Source organism: Danio rerio, chromosome 14, assembly GCF_049306965.1.
Source record: "Danio rerio strain Tuebingen ecotype United States chromosome 14, GRCz12tu, whole genome shotgun sequence".
Taxonomy (NCBI): domain Eukaryota; kingdom Metazoa; phylum Chordata; class Actinopteri; order Cypriniformes; family Danionidae; genus Danio; species Danio rerio.
Genome location: NC_133189.1, coordinates 12,930,704 through 12,957,923, shown reverse-complemented (window position 1 = coordinate 12,957,923; position 27,220 = coordinate 12,930,704). Strand labels below are relative to the sequence as shown.

Sequence of the window (27,220 nt, the reverse complement as noted above, 5' to 3'; positions counted from 1 at the left end):
CGGCCCTTTTGGAACAGAGTTTGACATCTGTGATCTAATCAAAAACGGGCCAAGGAGACACATAACTAATGCAGTTTATAAGAAACAAACAGTTGTCAATTCAGGTGTTAAGGCTGATTTTATACTTCTATGTCAGATGTTTGCTCCGGTGCAGCCTACGCGTGGTCGCATAGCTCTCACCGACACTGATACGCAATGAACACGCCACAATGAAGAAATGAACCATGGGTTACGCCTGTCACTCGAAGCAGAAGTATAAACCAGGCTTTATGGTAGCCCAAGTTGCTTTGATATAGCCTTCAGCTCATCTACATTTCAGGGTCTGTGTTAGGGCTGCTCCATTATGGGATAAATCATAATCACGATTATTTTGGTCATAATTGTAATCACGATTATTCAAAAAGATTATCAATTGAAGTCAAAATTATTTGCCCTCCTGTGAATCTTTTTATATAATTCCAAAATGATGTTTAACAGTTTTATTTTGGCTAGAATTAAAAGCAGGTTCAAATATTTTAAAACCTATTTTAATAACTCAATATTATTAGCTCATTTAAGCAAAATATATATATATATATATTTGATTGTCTGCAGAAGAAACTACTGTTATACAATGACTTGCCTAATTACACTAATTAAGCCTTTGAATGTCACTTTATGATGAATACTTGTATCTAGAAAAATATATTGTAAAATATAATGCACTGTCATCATACCAAACATAAAAGAAATCAGTTATTAGAATTGAGTTATTAAATCTGTTATGTTTAAACTGAGCTTTAAGCATCTTCACTATAAGAAAAAAAACTTTAGCTACAAAAGTCCTACAATCAAGAGCAGTGAGGGATTTTCTCCTTTTGTTGTTTGATTCATAATAAAAACAGAGGGCGGCAGGAATACTGCGCGTTGTCACTTTAAGAATAGTGCGGCTCTGATATAGATTCTTTTTCACATGTCTTTTGATTCTCTCATTTCTTAGTTACACAAATGACGGTTAATATGAATAATCACTAAACATCGCGCTCTGACACAAATGTGCAAGTATTTGACCATTAAACCACTCACATTAAGATTGGCACTAGATGTGTGTGCTTTGCTCGTCTCCGAGCCTGTCTGAGGCTAAAGCCTGGTTTATACTTCTGCGTCAAGTGACCGGCGTAACCATCGGCGCATGCAACGCCCTTAGCTGTGCATTTATACTTCTGCTCGCTGTCTCTGTTGGTCTGCATTACACTACCGAAACACTAGTTGGCAGTGAAGTGTTAATGTTCCTCTGTGTTGAGTTTCTTCGCTGCTGTTTTGCTTTTCCTGAACACTTCCTGGATGTACAAGTGGCTCAAACTCGCTCTTTTTGAGGCAGGAACCGGCGGACGAGCAACAACTTTAACTATGAGGTAAACACAAAACAAAACTTTCCATCCGGAGCTCCTTCACGGGACTCCACATTTGTAAACAATCGCTCAGTTGGGCTCATGCCCAGCTCGCGTCACTCGCGCTGCTCTCAGTCCCGCCCAGACTCGTCAGCGCTACCAAGCCGACCAATCACAGAGCTTGCGCTACGCGTCGTTTCGACGTGTAGTTACATTTTTTGAGAGGTGCACGTCAGTGACGCCGACGGCCAGGACGAAGGGCTATGCGTCAACGCTGTAGCATACGCGTGCATTTGACGCAGAAGTATAAATCAGTCTTAGGCGCGGCGCACACACACCAGCATGTGCTCTTTCGCGCTTTAAAAAATATGAATGATTCGAATGTACATCAATGAATAATGAGCATCCAGTGCTGCAAACGTTACATTACAGTACATGCTTTTAGTCATTTTCATGTGGAACTGAGCTTTGCAATGCAACATATGTGTACAACTGGAAAGGGGGCAGTATATAATGGAATAATAGTTTATCATGATTAATGGTTTTTCATAATCGTTAGAAGCCAAAATCGAAATCGAAACCGAATTTTCGATTAATTGCACAGCCCTAGTTTGTGTTTCCTCATCTTTTTATTGACAAAAGCCCATAGACTTTCAATGGGGTTTAATTCAGGCAAATACAGTTATTTCATGCCTGTTAAACCAGTTACAGGTAGTTCTGGCTTTGTGGGCAGGTGCCAAATCCTAGTGGAAAATAAAATCATCATCTCCAAAAAGCTTGTTGGCAGCAGGAAGTGTTCTAAAATATCCTGGTAGACAGCGGTGTTGACTGTGGACTTGATAAAATACAATGGTCCCACACTAGCTCCTCAAGCCATCACTGACTATGAAAACTTCCCACTGGACTTTAAGCAGCTTGACTTTTGTGCCTCTCTGGTCTTCTTCCAGACTGTGGGACCTTGATTTCCAAATGAAATACAAAATTTGCTTTCATTTGATGAGAGAATTTGGGACCACTAGGCAGCAGACCAGGGGTCCGTTCTTCATACTTCGCTTAAATGATTTAAGATTATTTGGCAGATAACTGATCTCTAGCAAATTTGGTTCTTCAAACAAGTTTGCGAATCAGATTAAAATGTCTGGATGAACTCATCTGAAATCATTGGGTGTGTTGTGAAGGACAGATCTATTGATTCTTAAAATCATGATGAGCAATGCAAGGACTGGCTGATGGCACAGCAGTGTAAAGAAAACATCTGGTTAATATTGAATATGCCAAGTGTATACAACTACTACTGCAAAAAAATATCAGAATTTGATACATACTATCAGTATTTCCTTTGCTTGAAAATAACCAATCTAATCCCGTTTATATGAAATCAGCTGCTGCTCCCAAGCAGGTCTGAGCTACTAGAACTGTTGCTATGACAACATCACTCAGATGAGTTTTGAAGAACGAAACGATCCTGGATTACGTCAAATCATCAATAACCAAATCCAGCTAATTGAGTAATCCACATGTGAAGAATGGAACCCAGTACTTTTTCTCCTTAGCCCAGCATGCAGACATTTGTTGTTCAGGAGTAGCTTGACACATAGAATTCTACAGCTGTAGCATGTCATCAAGATGTCTATGAGGTGGTTCTTGATGTACTGACACCAGCCAACATTTTCCCTTCTTCTTAACACTATTAATTTATTTAGACACTCCACTCTGTGAGCATCCAGCTTCTTCTGCAACTGCCTTTTCAGACTATTCCTCCTTTTGGAGGGGGTCTTCTGCACAACCGTCAAGTCTCCATCATGATTCTGAAGCCTGTTAAGCCAGACAATTTCAAGGCTGAGGAAACCTTTGCAGGTGTTTTGCATTAATTAGCTGACAAGATTGGAACACAGGGAGCCTACAGTATGTTTACATGGACACCAATAATCCAATTTAAATCCAAATTTAATGCAATGAGTTTATCGTGTGAACAGCGATTTTTGAATACCTTAACCCAACTAAAGTCATAATCAAGCTAAACAGAAATCGAATTAAGACATGGGTCACATTATTGAAGTGCAGTACAAACATGCAAGCACCTTAATCAAACAATTACCGTCATGTAGGATTTACACCGCATTTTGCGACAGGATATTCCATATACACACGGCCATTTGACACTATTCTCTTTGTTTCCAAAAGTAATTTATTTTTACTTTTTTATAAGAAAAAAAGTCGGTTTCAGGCAATGTGTGTTTTAATTTCAGTTGTTCAACATTGATGTTCAATAAATAATCATAAATAGAAGATAATGTGCGTTTCCTTTGATTATTTTAAACTCAAGTAATGCACCCTTCATTCAAAATTCTCTAACTTGCAACATGTGAGCATATTTACTGTACAAAACCTCTCAGTGAAAAACAAACAAATTAAAAAAAAAAAAAAAAAAAGAACAGTTCAACAATCGAGTAAAAATGTTCAGTTAATCGGGATTTGAATTTTAGGCCAAATCGCCCAGCCATAGACAGTGCTAGAATTTTGATTAAAAAAAAATAAAAATAAATAAATATATAAAAAAAAAATCTAAATAAATAAATTTCAGTTTTGATGCTTACTCAACCTTAAATTTAGGTTGCCCAATTAATCAACCTTAAATAGATATCACCTTGCTATATTTAATTCATATTAGGGTATGTGTGTTGTTAAAGGTTAACGCATATTTAAAAGTTCAAAACTCAATACGAAAACAATGTTGCATGCTAACATGATGCTTTTTTACCCTGAATGATATAGAATTGCTAATAAACATAATCAGCTTAAATATGCCTATGTTTATCGAGCTTCTGATGTTGGTGTTTCCAGATGAACTTGAATTGAATCATTGCCCGTCTGTTAGTGCGCAAGACCGTGTCTGCTTGGAGAATGGTATTTAAATCTAGTTGTGTCACAGTTATGGCAATATTACATTTGATTACAAAGTTTGTTTTAGTTTCTTCTAGTTAATGTGTCCGATAGCGTATACATTCTCTGTCAGGCACAAGTAAATATAAACTGGGTACCGCTCAAATCCAAGTAAACAACCTAACTTCACACGATCCCTCACTAGATATTGATAATGCATACAAAGTAAACTTGCTATGTTTTGAGGCGGTCATTACACTTTACTGCAAGATCAATCACCCTCAAAAATTCCGTCAATTTATTAAGCACACACGGTCGTGCAGGAATTTAGTAGATTTGCGGGTTATGCTCCTCGTAAATAGGTCTTGGCAGATAACTAGGTTTCGAGAGACAACCATTACTTCGTAACGGATTTTAAAAAGTGAGGCTGAAGTCTTAATCACATCTACATCTAGCCCTTCCACGAGGTTTACAAAACCTCGCTGCATCGCGTATTACCCACTTTTAAGTCTGCTCAGCATGAAAATGAGCTTGTTTAGTTGCGCGACACATGCAACGCACACATGCTAATGCTAACCCAGCTAAGTATTAGCTCACTGGTGATACATTCACGGAAAATTACTTAAGTACCCGATATGTCCAAACCATCCCTGTACAGAAAACACATACGTTATATTTATCAGCTTACACTACATTAAGTTGTGTTGTTGTTTTTATTTCGTTGTTTGTTTGTTTTTGGCTTATTTTAGAGAACTTTAAATAACAAAAATATTTAACGCACATTAGCCGTGGCCATTCACAATGAAGAGAATATGATTTATGACTTCAACAATAACCCGTGTTCATTCCACCTGAATAAAAGGTAAATGTATTTATTACAATCCACACTTCCTATTTGATTAATAAACTCATACTCACAACTCATTTCTGCCGGATTTGTCCCAGTTTTTTAACCAGTCAAACGGGAGGATCAGCGCCGCCATCTTCCTCCACACTCTCAGATGAAGCAGCCGTAGCGCGCGCCGGATGTTTAGCACACACAGTTGAGCGCGTCAAAGCAGTATTTAATAATGGAGTATTTGAACTGTTTTAGTTCCTTAATTTCATTATTATATCGTTTAATATATCAAATTATTTCTCTTTCAGTGTATAGAACTAAAATCCTAATGTATGTTTATTTATTTAGAGAAAGGGGATAATACATCTTTTAGAGACAATTCCTGCGCGTTTAAGTTCTGCTTTATTCTAGCATCTTAAACTGGGCTTTGATGTGTTTTTGTAATTAGTTTTTTTATTGTACAGTAATTTTTATTTGCAAGCCTTATTTGTATATAAATTCTCAACAAAGGATTTTAAATGATATATGTTGGCGAAACCTTTATACTGAAAATAATGAAGAAGCTGTCGTTGCTTTGGACTTTTCTTTTGTAATGTTAATGTCCTGGGCGCTTCCCTTTCCGCATCGCAACTGTCGTGGCCACAGTGGTAGCCTACAAAAATGTTGCATAAACTATTAATAGTTGTTTTCCTCGTTGTTTGTCTACATGACATGCGATTAAATGGGCAGAAAAAGAAGGAAGTAAGTGTATTTGCAAATGCTTTTATTATTATTTTTTTTTTAACAATCGAGATCACTGGGTACTCAATTGATCTTATGACTAACGTAACGTTAGCTTCGCTCTTTTTCAAAAGCACATTGAAGTCAAAAAGGCATAATTGTTCCCATTTAAGAACAATTCAAGACGTGTGTAAATTACTAAAAAAATAGTTACTGATCAGTGTTTGTCGGATGTCGGATAAAGTGACACAAGTGGCCCTGTATGCAAATTGCACTGAACTTCCTGCTGTAACATTACGCCAAACCTATCATCTAAGTAATCTGTGGCGTTCGTCTTGGTATGCTTATGACATAGACCATAAATATGATAGTTGAGCCATATTGCTTGCTTTATCACAAACATTATAATTTTTTTGGAACAATTCCCTTTTCGTTAATGATTCATTGCTCCTTTAAAGTGGTGGTTCAGGGTGTATTTTTAAGGCTTGATTGTGTTTATGGGGTGCAAAGCAATGTGTGCTCATGCTTCGTTTGTAACAAAAAAATCTGGTTATTTTTTCATTTATCTTACTTTGATTATGTACTGCTACTCAGCTAGCATGAAATTGACTATAATATTTCCTAGTTCCTCCGAAGGCCCGCCCTCAAAAGGCTATGACTGGTCAGCTAACACGATGTGCTGTGATTTGTGGATTGGCTCCACCTCACCAGGAAGTGTCACGCCTTTACTAGCACGTAATTTGCCTTTGCTGTGTAAACATTAGAGCTGCGTCCCAATGGAACACTATGCAATATGCACATATGCACGTACACACTCAACAGCACAGTATATGTATGTAGTGTCGTTCCAAATGGAACACTTATGTTTTTTACTAAGTGGAAATCCAAACCGTTTCCCTGATGACGTTTCACGGTTGCCAAATTAGTGAAATAAACGACCAAAGTACCAAGTAATACCTGCCATGAGTATAACCTGATTCACCATTGGGAAGCGCTATCCGCTTGTTAAGTGGTGACGTGTTTGTGACATATGTAATACTGTTTCCGGGTCCAGGCCGGCATTTATTTGAGTGGAGAAATCATTTGTTTATGATCACGTTTTATTCCTATCACACATTAAAGTTAATTTTGTATAAAATCATAGTGTACACAACAATCTCTGGGCTTGCTGCATAACAAATACCAACATTTTCACAATTTATAAAAAAATTAATCACTTTCTAGCCATCGGATATTAGGCATGGACATATATACTACTATCGTGATTTTCGAAAGCCTTAAATCGCTTTGCAAACGTTTATTATTACCATTTCATTAGTCTCCCCATTCAGTTGAATAGAGCACTTGGACCCGGAAGCCGCTTTGCGTGACGTCACACTTAACAAGTGGATAATCATTCTAATAGGAGAATTTTGCTTTCACAATCCTAAATAAATAAAGTTAGCCCACTTGATAGCTCTGCCCCTTCTGCTACTATTCACCATCAGGAGGTGCTAAAATCACTCCCGTAGGAGAATTTGCTTTCTCAATCCGAAATGAATAAAGCAATCCAACATGTGCTGCCGATAGCTCCGCCCCTACCGCTACGTAAGCAAAGCTGTGGTTGTTGAGTGTGTGAAGTGTCCAACATTCCACACTTCATATTACTGGTTGAATTGGTGCATCATCCGGGTATTTACTTATGCACTATTCTCCGCCATTTAGTAGTGTAAAAAGTGCATTTTATTTACCGAGATGATGCACTTATTTAACTGTTAAAACGATGTGTGGAATGATGGACACTTCTAATTTACTTCTCACTTTTACTAATTTGACAGATCATATGTCATCAGGGAAACAGTTTGAATTTCCGCATAGTAAAAAAAAAACATTAGTGTGACATTGGGGTGACACTACATACATATACTATGCTGTTTAGTGTGTTAATGCATAGTGTATATAGTGTGCCATTTGGGACACAGCTACTGTTAACGTATCAGTTTGAGCTTAAATCAGACAGAAAATGACACAGCTGAACCTCATGCCTGCTTTGTGTAATAAAATATTACTAGTGTATTTTATATATATATAAATATTTAGATTATAAGCATGTGTAAGTAATATGAAATCGTCACATGTCTTTTTGTTCATTATTTGAGATGTTGAACGCACAGAAAGTGGTCACAAAAACATTGCATGCGCTGCTGAAGATTGTGGGTGTATACAGCAGTTTGACGGATAATTATTAATTTGTAACTTGTTAACGGTGTTGAACAGCGTCTCCCATTGTTTACATTCTTGCTACAACATATCCTTAACTCTAGAAATTTTGTAATTTGATCAATTTTAACAAGTAAATATACTTACAGGTTGTGGCTCACAATCCACAGCTTCTACTTTTATGGTTGAAACGGTTACTTCTTTGTGGAGTTTTTAGCCGAATCCATCACTGAACTGAGATTCTGGAAGCTTTCATTGTCAAATGCTAAAGCTTTATCTTTTTTATAATTCTCTGGAACATACAATTAAATTTTAAGCACATCTTTTTGTGTCATGTCCTTTGGATGCCCAAATACAGAAACTAAAGAAACTGTGGAAATAGCAGCTTTTGAACTGCATTTTAGTTTTCTCTGCTGTAGCATTGCAGCGCCTCTGGCCATGCCCCTTTGCTGCGCAGGGTGTTTGCACATAACTGCACATAACCTGAAGGGTTTATGACTTCATTAACCTAGATGTGCTTTTTTGTAATCCCCAAATTTTGTTCATTGTAGGCTTTGCCTTTGAGCTAATTCTGTAAAAGCCAATGTCTCCCTTTGCATTAAACTTTGAGCTTTTATTCAGAGATGTTGTTTATGTTCACACAGCTTCATTACACATGAACTAAAGTTTTAAAATATGATATTGTAGTACAGGGGTTCCCAAACTTTTCAGCCCGCGACCCCCAAAATAACAATGCCACTGACTCGCGACCCCCAATATCCTCTGAGGTGGTTATAAATACAGAAACCTTGCATGCAATGACGCAGACACACCAATTAAATTTGTGTCAGTGCTTTAAATGTGCCAGAAAGTATAACCTGATGTTATAAAATCAAAATGCATCTGACGCTATTGCTGCCTTTAATATAATGCAATTACCCCAGGGGTCGCAATCCAATGGAACTAGTGACTATAAGCTACTATAGTAACTATATAGTATATAGTAACTATAAACGACTATTTTTATTTTCAGTATAGTTATGGATAAAATATGTTAATTCTTATGGTTTAATAAAAATAAATAGATTTTTGGAAATCACCAGGCAACCCCCCTTCATTGCCCCGCGACCCCTCGGGGGGTCCCGACCCCCACTTTGAGAACCACTGTTGTAGTAGACTACCCCTTTAATTTAATAGAAATAACAAAATATGCATTAAACTACTTTCTGGTTATATCAAAAAAAAAAAAAACTTAAAGTACTAAAACTAGCCCTAACACTGCCAAATTAACAAGAAAGCATTACTGCATGTAAGATTAGTTACCGTTCCTTATGCACAAATGTTGTTGCATAAATATATGTTTATGTTGGTTTGCATATATGGGGGAAATTATGAATAATGAACCTGTGATGAATGTAAAATAAAAGCATTATCAAGCATATTAAGTGATTAATGTATTTTCAGACCCTGCTTTCAGAAAAGGTCAGTCAGATGATGGAGTGGGTCAGTAAGCGTGCAGTGGTCCGGCTGAATGGAGAAAAATTCAAGAGATTGGTTCGAGCTCATCCACGAAACTATTCTGTCATCGTCATGTTCACAGCTCTTCAGCCACAGAGACAGTGTGGAGTCTGCAGGTAAGTGTATGGACAAAGAACATATAACTTTTTTTTCTCCTGTAATGTAGCAGTGTTAATGTGAACTGAATAATGTTTTTGGTGACTGAAACACGTTAGAAACACTAAAGCCGGGTTCAGACTTGAGAAGTTTAAAAATCCTAGCTGATAATGAAATCTGGTTGCAGCACACACATGAGGAGAACCAGCTGTGATTTTTGTATTTATTTATTTTTTATTTAATTTTTTTTACCTTAAGTCTTAAATGTGCGCACAAGATATAAAAACCACAGCACACGATACAATTTATCATTAAGATTATCAGGCAAACTAAAGCCATTCAAGATTACCCAACGCCTTTTTACTTAAAGATGAAGACCCCACTCAATGTTTGTGCTGCACAACTCCCCTTACTGTAAAACACATTTTACTGGACTGTCCTGCTTTTTGTGCTTCCAGGAGACTTTTATAAGAAATAAGAAACTCTCTTAAGGACATTTTTAGCAAAGTGACACCAGAATGTTTTTTTGAATTCTTATCATGTATTAACACTAAAAATCTTGACTTGTGTATTCATTTGTTTGTTGTTCTTAAATGTTTATTTATTATTGAAATGTTCTTGCCATGAAAATAGTCTTGGTTGCTGACAAGGCAATAAATAAAAAATACATCACATTACATTACCACTGGAGCACATCACCTTTATCTAGAATTATTATTTATTATTATATTAATATTAGACCAATTTGATCAAGGATACGTCTTGGGATAGTTCACACAAATCTGAACTTATCCCTTGAAAAGTCATAGCACTACTGGTAGTTGTCACGAAAACCCTTCTGCTTTAAAGCTTTGCCCAGGCTGGTTGATTGACACTCCTTATTTGCATTTGATTTATCATTTGAGATGTTAGTTTGACCATTTGGTTTTTAGTTTATTGATTATCATTCATACTGAGTTGGTCATAAAATTAAATATCAAATACATTTGATTTCTTATTTGAGAATGCATTCTGATTTATTATTTGACAGTTTGAACATTTGATCTATCCTATGGGTAGTTGTTTTGAGAGTTCGATTTATTATTTGATATTTTTAGGCATTTAAATATTTATTTTGTTTGGAAAAAAACGTCCATCTCTGGGAATCTCTGGGCTTCATGATTTGTTGGGTTCATTATATATTTGGCTGTTTATTCAGTAAAGACTTCTTCTGTACAAGTTACTAACCTGCCACAAATAGTGGGTTTGTTCAAAATAAGTTTAGGGAGGTTGCAGAAACATATGCGTTTGGTTTAGGGGCCACGAGGTATAAAAGGTTGGGCACCACTGGCTTGAGAGCTACATTATCATATTGTGATGCTAATTTGTTGCCTGAGTCAAATGAGCCCACCCTTATGTCTGTATGACACTGCTATGTAATGTTACTAATGTGTGACATTTATAATGCAAGTCAATGCGATCAATGTATTTCAATGGACCACCCCAATGTTAAGTTAATGAGACCACTTTCAGGGTTCAACGCTAAGGATTTTTTCTGATTTTTACTTGCCCTGCCTAAATTTTCACTGGCCCCACCAAATAAAAAAAGAAGTTAATAGCTATTTGACTGTGCGTGCGTGCGTGCGTGCGTGCGTGCGTGCGTGCGTGCGTGCGTTTGTGTGTGTGTGTGTGTGTGTGTGTGTGTGTGTGTGTGTGTGTGTGTGTGTGTGTGTGTGTGTGTGTGTGTATGTGTGTGTATGTGTGTGTGTGTATATATATATATATATATATATATATATATATATATATATATATATATATATATATATATACACACAGTTGATTTCAGAATTATTAGTTCCCCTAAATTATTAGCACCCCTGTTTATTAGCACCCCTGTATATTCTGTTAAACATCATTTAGAAAATATTTTAAAAAGGAAAAAAAAAGGGGGCTAATAACTCTGTATATATATTTACAGTAATTTTAAAAATGTTTTTTAAGGAAAATTATTCAGTTCATCAAGACTACATTTATTAAATGTAAATAAAAAAATGTTTAATTGTTAAATATTTATCAAAATTTTAAATAACTGCTTTGTTATTGTATGTAGTTTCAAATAAAACCATTACTCTAGACATTATTGATTTGATTACTATTACCATTAATAAATATAATAATGATTAATATTAGTGATTTCTGAAGGATCATGTGACTGGAGTAATGAAGCTGAAATTTCATCTTTAAAATCACTGGAATAAATGAATAAATCAAATGATAAACTACTTTTGAACAGTTATTTTATAGTGCAACCTTTCACAATTTGTATTTATGATGAAACAATTGCAGCCTTGGTGAGCAGAAGAAGCTTAGTTTAACATATTTAGCAATCATACCTACCCCAAACTTTTGACCAGTTGTGTATAGAATATTTTATAAGTGAAAATGTGCACTTTAATTTTAACAACCCATAGACATCGTCACCACATACAAATTGAGATCAGACTTTCTCATACAGAGCCTCATTTCAATTGTCAGGTTTTGTAGATATCTATCTATTGAATTAATCAATCTATTAAAGAAACGTTGACTATAATTCTGTATTTTAGGCTTAAATTATAGAGAGACATAGCAGATGAACCGAGACTGCATAGATCGCGAAGCAGAACAATGTGGATTTTCTTTCGAGCTGTCAGTGCAGAAATGAACAAAACAACTGGCCTAACACAACATATTGTAAGATTAAAACATGGAAAAAATGATCAGATATTAACTTTGGTAAATTTTCCTAACGGATAAACTGAGATCAGGCTGGATAAACAGCTCTCGGTAATATTTCAGCATGCTTTCACTTTCGCATTTACCGGTAAGAATGACATCTCGCCCTGCTCATCATTCTCTCTTCATATAGCCGTATATATGGCTATTACACGATCATAATACACTGTGATACTGGACTGATTGATTTGGCGCGGATGCGAGCGCAACTGCTGGATACATGCCAAAAAAAACGCGCTAACGGGGGAAACGAGACAGATTCCGAAACAAACGTCTATGTGTAAAAGCACCGTAAGATTGCATTTGCACACAATTGACAGACAGTCGCAGCACGCAGCTCTGGCTCGATCTGGCAGGCAAAAAGGCAGCACTGGCCCGATCGGGCCAGTAACATTCTGTACACTGGCCCGAGTGTCTCGCACGCTGGCCCCGGGCCACCGGGCAGTCCTTATTGTCGAGCCCTGACTTTGGGACGTCCTAGCATCCCAGGGGTAAAGCCTATACTCCCTTGTGGGGTATGTTCTCGCTCTGGCTGAAACCCCCTACAGATGTCGTCAATCCCATATTTCACTCAGGTCACAGTGGGCCTTGCTAACATAGATAGGAAAAGTTAAATTTCTTAAAGGTTTAGGAAACCGGGGAATAAAGAAGGGCTTTGGTCAGTTGGCTCACCAGCTCAAGATGTTAAAAAGTCAGATACAAAGTGTAAGGGGATAAATAGTAAGTAATTTAAGTAATTTCTACGAAAGGCTATTTATAATTTCATATAATATGTAACCACAGTTTGTTACATCATCACAAGGATAATTGTGTTTATATAAACACTATAAATGAGGAGGATTTCCCTCCTCCTGAATCCCTGGGTCTGAATGCAGATACAGTGGATATCAGTACAGCAGGTCTCTTGCCCTATTTATTTTAACCATTAACCATAATGGTAATCTGGAGCATTTTAAACCTGGGTGTATACAGCAGCACGGATATAGGCGATATGTCTATAAAGTAACTCAACTGACAAAAAAAAGTCCGCCATTTTCCAATTCTTGTACAGATCTCCTCACAAAAATGCTTGGTGCACACAAACAGCTTTGCTGTATCGGCCTTAAGAGCATTGCAGGGAAAACCATGCAACAAACCCTGTGGACCATGAAAACAAACACATACGACCCTTCATCAACGGCTAAATACTGCATGCCATGTGCTGTCTCACAGCCTGGCGGGTCTGTGATCTGTCACCGGAATGCACCATAGACAGAATGCACGTGCAGTCATAAATAATTAAGAAGCAGGGTCTTCTCATAGGATAAAAAACAAGAAATCATCCGGAAGCTGGTTCACATAGGAGGCTCTACATAAGCAAAAGACATTGTTCATTCTGAAATGTGGGAGTGGGTTAGTGAGTTGGGGTGGTTGTATGGGGATGTTTTTTGTCTGATGGATGAATATAGTCTGGATACCCATTCATTTTTCTATGGTGGTCACTTTTAACCAGAAACACCAAAGGTGTAACAAGGTTAATTAAAAAACTCAAAATTCAACGAAAAAGGTGATCAACACTTTTATATGTCCAAGTGCATAGTGTGGAGATATCATAAGACCTTGAGACAATTAGATGTAAAACACCATGTTTATGAGTGTTTTAAGTTCCTGTCGTCCAAACACTATCATAACTATAGAATTTGAACATTTTTCTTATTCTAAAACAACTTTAAAAGTAAAATGAGCTAATTTTGCTTGCTGCTGCTGCTTGCATAGCTTTTTAATCAAATCTATGCTATAATTGCTATTTTAGTCTGTGTATGAAAATTATATTTTAGTAAAAGTGACTACAAGATAGTTTGTGTGGAAATCCAAAGCATAAACAGAAAAAAAATTGAAAAAAAAAAACATTTAATGACCCATGTTTGGAGTAAAAATGTTTTCTATCTTGTCGATTGAGTTCTATCTATAAAACAACATTTTGTTTCAACTTAACTGTTTCAGAAGTTACATTTTCAATAAAGAATCAATATTGTAGAATGATTTATAAATAACTTAAATTTCATTTAATCAACAGATGCCATTTACTCATTTCACTTGCACCAAAATAGAGTAACTAAAAATATATATTGGGAATGGGAGCATTTGTTGTTTTTTTTTTCTTCTAATCTGTGGCAGATAAAGGGGAGCATTAGGAATGCAGAATGTGATAATATTTGAGCATTTTCAGTTGTTGTTGAATAAAGCCGCTATGATTCCTCATAACTGAAACCTTAGGGCTTGTACACACACATGGAATGTTTTTATTTGGACTCATCGTCAGCATTTTTGAAAATGTTTTTTGGCTTTCACTATCAATAAGCAGAGTGAATGCACAAAATCACCCCCTGATGTTGTGTGCGTGTATGCGTTTGTGTGTGTCTTTTTCTTCAGACAGGCGGATGAAGAGTACCAGATCCTTGCAAACTCTTGGCGGTATTCGAGTGCATTTACTAACAGGATTTTCTTTGCAATGGTGGATTTTGATGAAGGTTCAGATGTTTTCCAGATGGTAAACTTTCATAATTTATTTTACTTTTGAACTCCAATTAATTTCTTACAGTGAAAATAAAACAACATTTGCATTATTTTGTCACTAATATAACCACGGAAAAATGTGTCTATATATATATATATATATATATATATATATATATATATATATATATATATATATATATATATATATATATATATATATACATACACACACAGAGAGAGAGAGAGAGAGATTATTTGTTATAGTAATATCAGTACTGAATACTCTTCTATCTGTTTATGTCCTCTACAGCTCAACATGAATTCTGCTCCAACATTCATCAACTTTCCAGCAAAAGGCAAACCTAAGCGTGCAGATACATATGAACTACAGGTTCGGGGCTTTGCAGCCGAGCAGTTGGCTCGATGGGTGGCTGACCGAACAGATGTTCATGTAAGTCTAGCTGCACATACAGCTTTATAATTTTTCAAATTTAATGGTCACATCTGTGTCTAATATGCTGTTTCATGTCATACAGATTCGGGTGATCAGGCCTCCTAACTATGCTGGACCACTGATGCTGGGTTTGCTGCTGGCTTTTATCGGCAGTCTGGCTTACTTGCGCCGCAATAACCTGGAGTTCCTATTTAATAAGAATGTCTGGGCTTTTTCTGCACTGGTAAGCTTTTGATTATTTATGGAAATATAGGATTGTTATAGTGCTCTGACAATTTATTTTAGTATTAAGAAAATTCTACATAATACAAAAGATGTTTGGAAACATTAGGTGTTACAGTCCCTGGGCAGGGAAGTGGGGTTGCACACCTAACTGAGGATTTGGTTCAAACAAACACTCAAAGAGAAGTGTACTCAAAGTAACAACCATGAACAAGAGTTGTTGTACAGATAATGTGATTTATTACAGGTGGTGATTTGTGAAACAGTGAGTGAGATATTTACAATCAACAACCAAAACAAAACATAAATTAGAAAGACTTGCTATATATATATTGCTTGGTATATATTGTACATGTTTGCTGTTTTGTGTTTTATTCTTTCTTTCTTTTTTTTTTATGCAGTGCCTAACCAGGGACGAGGGCTGCAAATTAGCTTTATACTATATGCCCTATGTACGCAACATTGGTTGTCTTTGTATAACAATGCCAAATGTATTGTCCCTGTAAAATAACAAGCAAATTAAAATAAAAATCAGCAAAGCTTTACATATCAGTCAAAATACTGTAGCAAAATTGATTCAAAAATTTAAGAAAGATGGAAGATGCATCCATCTTATAGAGATGTCGAGGCCGTCTACTGAAGGTAACATCTCGACAGGTGCGTCTTCTGATGAGAAGGGTTGAAGAAAATCGCCATGTAAGTTCACTGCAGTTAGCTAAAGCAGTAGAAAGACAAACTGGACACCATACGGCACACACTGCAGAGAAATGGCATGCATGAGTATCATCCACGAAGAAAGCCTTGCCTAAACCCCCTGCACAAAAGCACTCCTAGAATTTCCTAGGGCCCATGCTGAAAAACATAAAGACTACTGGGACTCTATACTCTGGATAATAAGACAAAGATCAGTGTTTTTGGAAAAAAATGGTTTTAAAACTGTATGGCGTCTTAACGGTGAGGATAAGAAAAATGTATGGTGCCTACAGTGAAACATGGTGGTGGCAGTGTCCTTATGTGGGGATACATGAGTGCCGCTGTTGTTAGGGAGCTGCAATTCATTGATGGTATCATGAACTAAACAATGCACTGCTCTATACTGAAGGAAAAGATGCCGCCATCACTCTGTGCACTTTTCCAACACAACAATGATCCAAAAACACATCTAAAGCTACTGTTGCATTTCTGAAGAAGAACGGGGTGAAGGTGATTAAATGGCCAAGTATGTCTCCTGATCCTGAACCCAATTGAACACCTGTAGGGATTTCTGAAGCAACAAGTTGAGCATCCCTCTACATCCAGCATCCCTGCTGTAAAAGAGGTTATTGAAGAATTGAAAAAAGAGATGTTGCAGTATGTTGCCAACTTGTTCATTCCATGCCTAGAAAACTTGGTGCTGTCCTTAAAAATCACCGGGCTCATACAAAATACTAGCTGTAGTAGTATTTGTTGCAGGGTGTATTAATTTTTGCTTTAACCAATTTAAGCAAAACTAAAGCTTTTGTGATCTAAGTTTGATTATTAACCCTAATTTCACGCGATGGAGTTAAATAAGTGTTCAATAAAACTCAGCCTTTTGAAAAGTTTAGAAATTGTTCTTTTGTTCTTTTAGCTACTGATTAAATTTGTGTACATATATATGGTTTCCGCTATCTTCATTCTTCCATGGCGGGGCGCCACAGCAAAATTCATTTTCGCCACGACAATATTACAGCATCTTAATCAAAACCTTCTGTTGTTGTTTTTTTTAACAGTGGGTTATAATCGCACCAAACGTTTTAAAAGCTAAGTGAATTATAATAGAGCAAACTTTTATGTAATCGTAGTTGTGCTGTGCATTATTTGTTTAACCCATTTGTTTAACTGACTGTCTGACAGGGCTGCACTATGCGTGAGGCCAGCAAACATAGCTTTCAGTTAAGATGAACAGTTTCCATAACTATATGGTATAGATAAGGGTCTATGGTTCTGCATACAATGACTTTGTCTTGCTGAAATTTATGGCTGTTTCACTTTACTTCAGGACGCATCAATGCTGTTCTGCAGGTCTATTGGAGACATTCATAAATGTTCCTAGGAAATCTAATAAATGTTGGACACATACTCATTACATAAATGCACTAAATAGCACTTCCGCAGTGTTTATTTAAGAGCCCACAGGAAAATTTGTGTTTGAGCATATTTGAGGAGGTGTGCAAGAAGTTTTGTCCATGAACAGAGGAAATCAGCGCTCAAGCTAAGAGATTTGCATGCTCGTTTTACATGAATGCAATCCTGACTTGTAATACTGCATCACAACATTTGACATTGAAATAACGCAATAGGTAGTTGGAAGATCTGTGTAAAGGACCTGCCGTTACAGCTGAAACCATCTAGAAGCTTGTGTGTGTGTTTGTAATTGCATTTTATGTGATATTTTTACTAATGTTTTCTCTCTCTCTCTCTCTCTCTCTCTCTCTCTCTCTCTCTCTCTCTCTCTCTCTCTCTCTCTCTCTCTCTCTCTCTCTCTCTCTCTCTCTCTCTCTCTCTCTCTCTCTCTCTCTCTCTCTCTCTCTCTCTCTCTCTCTCTCTCTCTCTCTCTCTCTCTCTCTCTTTATATATATACAGTGTTTTGTTTTGATCATGACATCAGGTCAAATGTGGAACCACATAAGAGGACCTCCATATGCACACAAGAACCCCAACACCGGCCAAGTGGTTAGTTATTTCCTTTACCTCACAAAGTTTTTGTATTTTTGTTTGTTTAATTCTTTTGTCCATATATTTTTAAAAGTCAATTGAACAACATGACATTTGTTGAGTATTTCACTGCAATCATATATATCAAATTAGAAGAAAGTATTACGTACCATGTGTAAAAAATATCAAATTATGATTTATATAATTTGATTTATCTAATATTTCTATTATTAGATTTGATTAGATTTTCTTAACAGTTGCTGATGTCACCTGTGGCCTACTGTACATGCAGATGTATAGTTATCGATTTGACCATATTCGGTACAGGATGGTTTTAGCCATTTTGGTTTACTTTGGGTTGTAATCTCAGCTGTAGTTCGATGTTGTTTTGCAGTATCCCTGCCTCTCATGTAGCTGGTGTTAGAATGTTCTAAGATTATTAAAATCGTATTGAATCTTCTGTCCATTCCATATCAGTTATAAAACAAAAGATAGAAAAGTAAAGATAAAGTTTTTTTTATTTGCTCACAAAAAACTCAAAATGGGATTTTGGCTATTTTTCATCAGAGTAGAAAACAGTTAAACAACTTCAAAATTCATTATACACATGTTGGCAGTGCTGAAACACCCATTTTCCTTTCATTGGTCAACCAAATCTGAGCTTGTGACATAGCCCTCAAAATAAGAGCCCCCTGCGGACCAACACCCTTTAACACCTTTTAATTTTTATTTAATCATATAAAATAAGTTTACATATTCTGTCATTTGAGCAGTTAGCAAGCTTACTTTCATTGCATATGCATAAATTAAATAAAAACGTAAATTAGCAGTATTATTAGACATTTGTCATTAAAATAAGGTCATAGTTTACTGCCAAACATATATATATATATATATATATATATATATATATATATATATATATATATATATATATATACTCGTCTTCCTTCCTTTTTTGTTCCCGGCTGATCACATGCCTGAGGAGCTTTAGTGGACTAAGGAATAAATCATATGCATTATCGTTGAGTCATAAATCAAATTATCATATTACCATACTGGCTCATGGTACATAATAATTTCTTCTCATATTGTAACACATTTTTTTTGTTTAAAGTTTTAAAGTTTAAAGTTTAAATCAAATGAAAATTCACAGTAAAATATCTTCTTCCCCCTTTTCAGAGTTACATCCATGGCAGCAGCCAGGCCCAGTTTGTGGCAGAGACTCACATTGTTCTTCTCTTCAGTATCCTTAGCCACTGAGCTAAATTAAATTCTGACCAATCACAATGTCCTGAGTTGAAACATTTTTGTTATATTGGTATTTTTGTATCTTTAATTATTTTTGTGGTAAATAAACCTTTCTTCTTCTTCTTCTTCTTCTTCTTCTTCTTCTTCTTCTTCTTCTTCTTCTTCTTCTTCTTCTTCTTCTTCTTCTTCTTCTTCTTCTTCTTCTTCTTCTTCTTCTTCTTCTTCTTATTATTATTATTATTATTATTATTATTATTATGAATGTTGAAAATGAATGTTTCAGATTTTATATATATATATATATATATATACATACATACATACATACATACATACACACACACACACACACACACACTCACTCACACAGCATTATGAATAATGTGCATGTAACTATAACTAATTATGACTTTTATGATAAGTAATGTGCCCAACACTGCTTGCATCTACATATTTTAAACAATTGCTTTTTTGATAATTGAAGTGTTTCTTTTGTCCTCATTTACAAGTCGCTTTTCTACAGTATAAAAGTGTCTGTATCATAAAAAAATTGGATGCAAAGTTTCCGATTGACTTTTTATGTCAATGTGTTCCTGAACATTAATTCAGATGCAGCAGTGACCATAGGAATGGTGCTGCTTCATGAGGCTGCTACCTCTGGCCTGGACATTGTAAAAAGGAAAAGTATGCTAACATACAACTTGTGCTGTTAACACCCAAGTTGAAACAGTCTTAAAAATGTTTTGTTTTCTCTTCTAGTTATGTGTGTAGCAGGAATCGGACTGGTGGTGCTGTTTTTCAGTTGGCTGCTGTCTGTATTTAGGGCCAAATATCATGGATATCCTTATAGGTGAGATGAATCTATATTATCAACATGTTTCTGAGAGCAATGATCAAATTAAATCTAAAAGAGATTTTTTTTAAATTGGAAATGTTCATCAATTTGATATGCAGCTTTGTCCCTAATTTGCGTTAAACCAATGCATTAAACCTGATCATGTTGTACTCTGCATGATTTAAGATATTATAAAGCATCTTGACCTTCATTAAAAAACAAAATCAGATTTCTGTACTGTTGTCACAAGATTAATGTCACTGTATGAAAATGTGGTTTGTGACCAAGAATTGCTGCAGAATCATAAATACAAATCATATTATACATAATCTTGTTAGTAAATGGTTAACAAACATGAATAACATGCACGTTGAAGTCGAGGTTTCCACTTTAACACTCCAAAATTGCCATGATATTCATGTTTGTTAACTCAACTAACTGTACTAACATAATTTATCATTAAAAAAGCAAAAAGTGTATTTTTCTAACATTTATTTATTATGTTCATGCTAACTAAACATTAACTAATGTATTAACACATTGTCATGTGCTGCGGACGAGGCAAAGACAAAGGGTAGAATCCATGTGCAGTTTAATGGGAAATTATTCATGAAAACATACAAAAAGGTTAAAGAACTGGCTAAAACTCGGGTATAAAACAGGCATCCAAAATCATGATCAAAACAGGGTTGTGACGATGAGGAAATTTGCCCACCGGTTAATCGACATGTGACAACACTGGTAATACCAGTATCACCGTAGGGGTTTCCTCTCTTTTTTGTGTGTGCTTTTATAAATGAGTGCATATATTATGGGCGCTGTAGCCTACACTACATAGCACACACTGGCAAGATTAAGTGCTGATCTCCACGGGACCAATTTTAATTGTTTTGTTATTTGCGTGTTCTCCTTTCTAAAATACCTTTATTTGAAAAATCTCTCAAGTTAATTTTGGCTATATGGTAACATAATCTCAAGAGATATTGGAGTTCAATAACGTTGTACGCAGTATGACTATTGACCAACACCTCCCTGTAAGCTTGCACTCTGCATAGACTACAGCTCTGGTGTGTTATGAATTGCATGTTTTAAATGACAGCGAGATATGCTACATTTAGTTTTTATTGTAAAATACACATTATAACCCAGTACACGGTAAAATAATATGTTTGAATGGCTAGCCTATTGGCAACGTATATCTTAAATATGCCAAGCATATCTTTATTAATATTAAAACACATTACAAACTAGCCACCTTTTGATTATTTTTTTTTTCCTCAAAAATGCAATGAGTTGTTTATTTTGGTTTTCATTTTATTAGAATTAATACTATTATTAGGCGACACAACTTCCACATAACATTGGATCTGATTGCGTTTTTACAGATATCCTACAGATAGACGTTTTAGCTCAAAGACATTTATGCCTGTTAATTTCAGTGCTGTACTTAAACAGATTTCGCAAAGGCTACAGGTATTCTACCTGTCAGCTAGTATCAGACTCAGTTTTGCGACTTGACTTGTGTGGCGTCTGTATCAATGTCTGGATGACAGCGAGAGAGAGAGATGAGATCAGACCTTAGATTTGATGTGTGGCCGCACGTCTCAGTTACTTTACTGCAATTTTTTAAGTATTGGCTTATCTAAATTAACTTTTCATTCGAATAAAAGACAAAATATTGCCAGACAGACGAAGCAACTTTCGTTTTTTTAAGAGAGCGGCTTTAGTGATAAAATACGCACACACACACAGAATACACTCTTGTCGGCCTATTCATTATTGATTTTTTAACATTAAACGCATAATAATCAAGTGCAAAAAAGAACAGCTGAACTTCGGAAAAAGTGATCACTGCGGTTGCCGTGATGGTTGCTTTCCTTCTCTGCAGTTGGCTTTTTTAGTGGCGCAGCATTGCTAAGTCACTCGTTTTAATAAAAAATAAGATGTTTATTATTAAACAATGTGAGATGATGATCGCGTGATTTATAAAATGAGAGTATGCATTGCATATTTATGGCTATTGATCTTTTCTACCCACGACCCACCCATAATTAAACATCAAGTAGGTGCGTTAAAGGTGCGTGTATAAATTAGTTGTGTTTCCTCCAGATGCTGCCACCTTTGTCAAGCAAAGTTTGCAGTTTGCCTCAGTAAAGTATTCAGGTCCTCTTTTTGCATTTGGTTTGAACCCAAAATATTGCCAAACAGATGATTTTGTATTGCGTTTTGACACTAAATCGTCCGCCATTCTCTTTCTGTAAATTCGACTTCTCTCGTTCTCACGTGATAAATGAAATATGACGCATTGTAGCTATGTTCAGATTTTAATTATAGTGCATGCTCTCGTCTTAAGTAAATGATTTAGAATTATATTTTCCATTTAATTCAAGTAAATATTTAATAAAAATGGAATACTTAAACAAAACAAATGTGGGGACGGTGTCACGGTGGAAAAGTGATGTCACCGGTGTTGCGTCTTAAAATCCGTAACACCGTCTATCGTGGCAAGCCTAGATCAAAATGAGCATAGTCAAACACAAAACAGCAATCCAAAAAAATTAAGTATCAAATAAACAAACAAAACAAAGACAAAGCTCTGGTGCGCACACAACAATACAATCAAAGACTCCATCATGAAGTAAGTGTGCGGGGAAGATTTATGGTCCATGCAATCTTAGAAAATGGGTTACAGCTGTGATTGTTTGATCAGTCCAAATGGAAGCCGGTGTGTGCATAGTGGAATGTAGGGATTTGTAATTCATTACCAGTCTGTAGTTCATCAGAGATCTCCCCCAGCATAAATCATTGGCAATCATGACACACATATGCTCAGATTTAGTACTGCTGAATAAATGTGCTGTTCAATGTTAAGTCATGTTATATAATCCATGAACAAATGCCATTAGTGTATACGTAAGTAAACATTAACTAACTGCAAAGAATAAATGTAGAGTGGTGCATTAGAATATGAGTAAGTGGACATTATTATGTAATGTTAAATAATAATCATTGTATTTAATGTATCAAATAATACAAGATATGTTTAGTTAACATAAAAAAGAGTAAGTATTACTCAACAGATGTGTTGTTCACTGTTAATGTTAACTAACAATAATTAATACACTTATTGTAAAGTGTTACCGACGTAATTTACATTAATCGAGCCAGCTTTCATGCAACTGAGTCGGCGCTAAATTAAGCCTGAATTGTTTGAAAATCCAAGCTTAATTGCTTAGCTTAAGGCCAGCTCACACTGTGCTTTTTAATAATCCTGGATTATTATAGCATGTCAGACTGCACGCACATGGCTCCCATGTCACACTGTAAGTTCTCAGTTGTCATAAAATCAGACTGAACAACAATGATGACGCGCCAAACACGAAAGAAAACACCCCCAGAGTTTGAAGTCATCCACCTGTAACACTTTCACTATCCCACGTTCTGAAATGATTCCTCACAGCAAACGTAAACAATCTGTAGCAGCTAGGGATGCTCATTTCGGTTAATTTTGCTTACCGACAACCACCGCTCATTAATCGGTTATTAACGGTTAACTGGTCAGATTACTATTAATTTTATATTAAACAAATTGACGTGTCTATTTTGTGTCTGACACATTTAATATTGCATAAAATACAGATTTATTTTTATATGCTAGCATATTAATAACAGAACAATACAACAGAGCATTTTCACGCACTTGCAGTGTTTAGCACAGAAGAACAGAATAAACTAAATAAAATGAATAAAATAAATAGGACTGCCCTAAATTATTTTCAACTTAAATAATTAATTTATATTTCAAATCGAAAACACTGACTGATTATTTTTAATAACCGGCATAGGCTGTTTTTTCATATTTTTGTCTTCCGTCAAATAAAATAGCAGACTTCTTCAAATCGCTCGCTCCACGGAAAATATGCATTTATTTAATGCCCCGCTTGTATTATTATAATCACAAAACCTTTTTACATTTTTAATTGAAATCATTATTTTAAAGATTATGTCTTGACGTGGTTTCCTTTCTCTCCATCGCGGCTCAAGTGCACGCGCTGCGTGATGAAAAGACAACAACACGCGCGCATATGTGGACTTTTTGTAAACAGTTTTGTTGTTTAAATATATTGCATTAATATGCATACATGCTTTATAAGCTATAAAATAAAAGGTAAAGCCTATTTGTTGCGTTTATGATGCAGATCCAGGTCAACATCAGCGCTTTTTTTGGCATCAACACGTCTGTTTCAAGCAATATTCTTCTTCCATTTTGCTTCTTTGGCAAATGTGTCAGTAGGCACGGGTTATACTTTATCGTCCCGCTGCAAGTATGTCTTGCAGTTGAACAAGTGGCCGATCACAGCTAACGTGCTTTTTTCATTCCAAAAACGCCAGGCGCACCTCACTGCCTTTATATGTTGACAAGGAAAAAAGAAGAGAAGAAAGCGCAGTCCTCTTATGAAACGACTGAATCAGCTGGGTATCGATTGTGCAAAAGTGTTGCTGTATATGTTGATAAAATTGTAATATTTAATAATATTATGATATTCAAGATTTGTACATTCATACAGCTCTGGATAACTTAAAACAGCGATTAGACCTTCAGAGCGGCAATAATGCATCCTGAAGTAAAGCGAAACGGCTATAAACTCCAGCATGATAGAGTGATTATTTGCAGAGTCATACTTTAATTATAAATAAAGTATAACTATAGAAACTGTGTTCATCTTAACTGAAAGCTTCTGCGTGTTTGCTGACCTCACGCATCGCGCACCTGTCAGTCAGTCAGTCAGTCAGCACGTAACCCCAAAGGATTAAACAATAGCGCACAGCACTATACGGTTACAAAAAAGTTTGCGCTGTTATAATCCACTTACCTTTTAATACGTTTTGATGCGATTATAATCCGCTATTAAAAACAACAACAACAATAACTGAATGTTTTGAATGAGTATGTAGCCGTGGCGGGATGCATTTTGTTCCCCGCCATGGAAGAATGAATGTTGCGGAAACCAAGCTCTTTAAAAGTTCTCTGTAGTTGTCTTGACAACACAAACTGCTGCTCTGGGATGAGCCGCGTGCAAAAGATGCCCCTCTTAACGCAAAGGCACATTCAATCGGCCCCTTATGCAGCCAAACTAAAAATATATAAAATAATAATTTTAATTGTTTAACTGATAGCATTAATCGGTCACAAACGCACCCTTTCGGTTAACGGTTAATCGATTATTTTGAGCATCCCTAGTAGCAGCAATTTTGCACACGGCATGTCTTAATAATAAAACCTGAAAGAAAAAAACTGTTTTGACATTTCTCCAAAGTCATTTGAATTGTCGCATGAATCCCGTCATCAAATTTGGAGCTCTTATTGGTTCTTGGATTGACAATCATTGCAGCTGTTGTCACTGCAGGAAAATGTCTGAAATCTTTTGACACTGCCACAGCGTCATCGGAGGAAAAATCTGATCGCAGCAGGCACCAAGCGGCTTTCAGTGAACATGTCAAACCAATGGTCAAAGACCACAGATTTTAGCCTAGGATATCAGGAACCTTTTAGGATTTCCCAAATTTGCCTCGGATAACAGGCTGAAATCTCAGTTTGAGCAGGGCTGAAGTCAGGGATAAATTCAGCAAGGATATCTTGAAAATCCCAGCTTATTTCCGTTGCTGAGTCAATAGCCCTCTGGTTTCACAGGCTTAAACTTAACCAGGATTAGGCCCTAGTTCAATTAGGACATTTTAGTAATGTTTCTAAATATGATTATTTTTATTCATTTACTTGTTTGTTTAGTTAGCTAAGATTAATGTTAATAGAAATATAACTTTTATGTCAGCTCATTTCTAATAAAGTGTAGTAATGTAGTACATGTAAAACTGACCTCACTGACTTGAGTGTCTTTGCTTTTTCTGCAGCTTCCTGTTTGGTTGAGTGAAGGTCTTTGGAGAAACTTCATCAAATACAAATATTAAGTGCCTTAATGTTTAATATGAGTGATTGATCTGGTAAAGTTCAGCTTGACTCTGTATGTGCCTTTTTTCTGTTTTTATTTGTGTACATTACAGATTACATTGTTAAAATTTGAATAAGTTTGTCATCAAAATTTTTTATTTCTCTCCCTAAGTGGTCTGGTGTCTCCCTAAGGGTAATGTGGTGTCGGTTAACAAGTGACAAACTGAAGCAGATGCACTGTATGGCAATAGCATTACTTGTTAATGAAATGTACCGTTGGATTTGATGAAAGAAAATGCATTGATGTGGAAGATAAAAAAAAGACAAGTGAGATGTATTCAATTCTACCTCATTGATGTGCAAATCAAGTGTCCAAAGTCAAATAAAAGTTAGGATAGCTTCTAAAGTAATTCAGTATGAGATGGAAGGAAATCTCAGGTTTAATTAGTGTCTTTATTGTGGTGTTTGCTCTTGTCCTGCCTCAGGTGATTTCTCAAGATTTCTGCCATTAAAAGTGCCTTGATTTCTTCTAAACGCTTTTCCAGTTTGATATCTATTCATGCATTCCTCATTATTTTTGGCTGTATTACATTTTACTTTTGCAAACCTATCTGAACATTTGAATTGTTCATTTGAATCTGAACATTGAATTGTGTGGAAAAGTGGACATGGGAGGTGTATATGGACATATCCTTGACCCTTCGATAATGACAGAGAATGAGGCTACTCATATATCTGAGTATACAACATCTCAACTGAAACTTGATCACAGAGTGACATATCCCTCCTTTTAAAGAAAAAAAATGGCAATAGTGCTTTATCCACCTTGGCTTATCCATTGTAACTTAAATGTGTTAAGACTTCTGGTCTAATTCAATTCCATTGATTTTATATAAACGTGATGCCACATACAAAACAAACAAAGCACGTCGGCCTATGCCCCCTGCTGAAAAGACCAGCATATGTTGTGTTTGTT

At 35.9% G+C, this 27,220-nt stretch overlaps 2 protein-coding genes across 5 annotated transcripts in view; one reads left to right on the top strand and one right to left on the bottom strand.

Moving 5' to 3' along the window:
* thoc2 (THO complex 2) overlaps nt 1–5,290 on the bottom strand; it is a 94,926-nt gene extending 89,636 nt beyond the window's left edge. For 3 of the 4 annotated variants that reach the window (XR_011006083.2, XR_012389403.1, XM_005157134.6), the window contains exon 1: nt 5,172–5,256. Coding sequence is in view for 2 of the 4 variants with exons in the window: in XM_005157134.6 (XP_005157191.1) it covers nt 5,172–5,236 (65 nt within the window). In the remaining 2 variants the exon portion in view is untranslated. Of the gene's footprint in view, nt 1–5,171 lie in introns of all 4 variants that reach the window. The other variant, NM_001326547.1, reaches the window with a different exon arrangement.
* A 424-nt stretch (nt 5,291–5,714) lies between these two features.
* Nucleotides 5,715–26,778, top strand: magt1 (magnesium transporter 1). Its single transcript, NM_199700.1, is given in 10 exon segments — nt 5,715–5,832; nt 9,454–9,623; nt 14,773–14,890; nt 15,170–15,310; nt 15,396–15,536; nt 18,140–18,229; nt 19,394–19,457; nt 20,072–20,146; nt 20,222–20,312; nt 26,208–26,778. Coding segments are annotated over 10 exon segments (987 nt in total). The 5' UTR covers nt 5,715–5,751; the 3' UTR covers nt 26,224–26,778.
* The last annotated feature ends 442 nt before the right edge of the window (nt 26,779–27,220 follow it).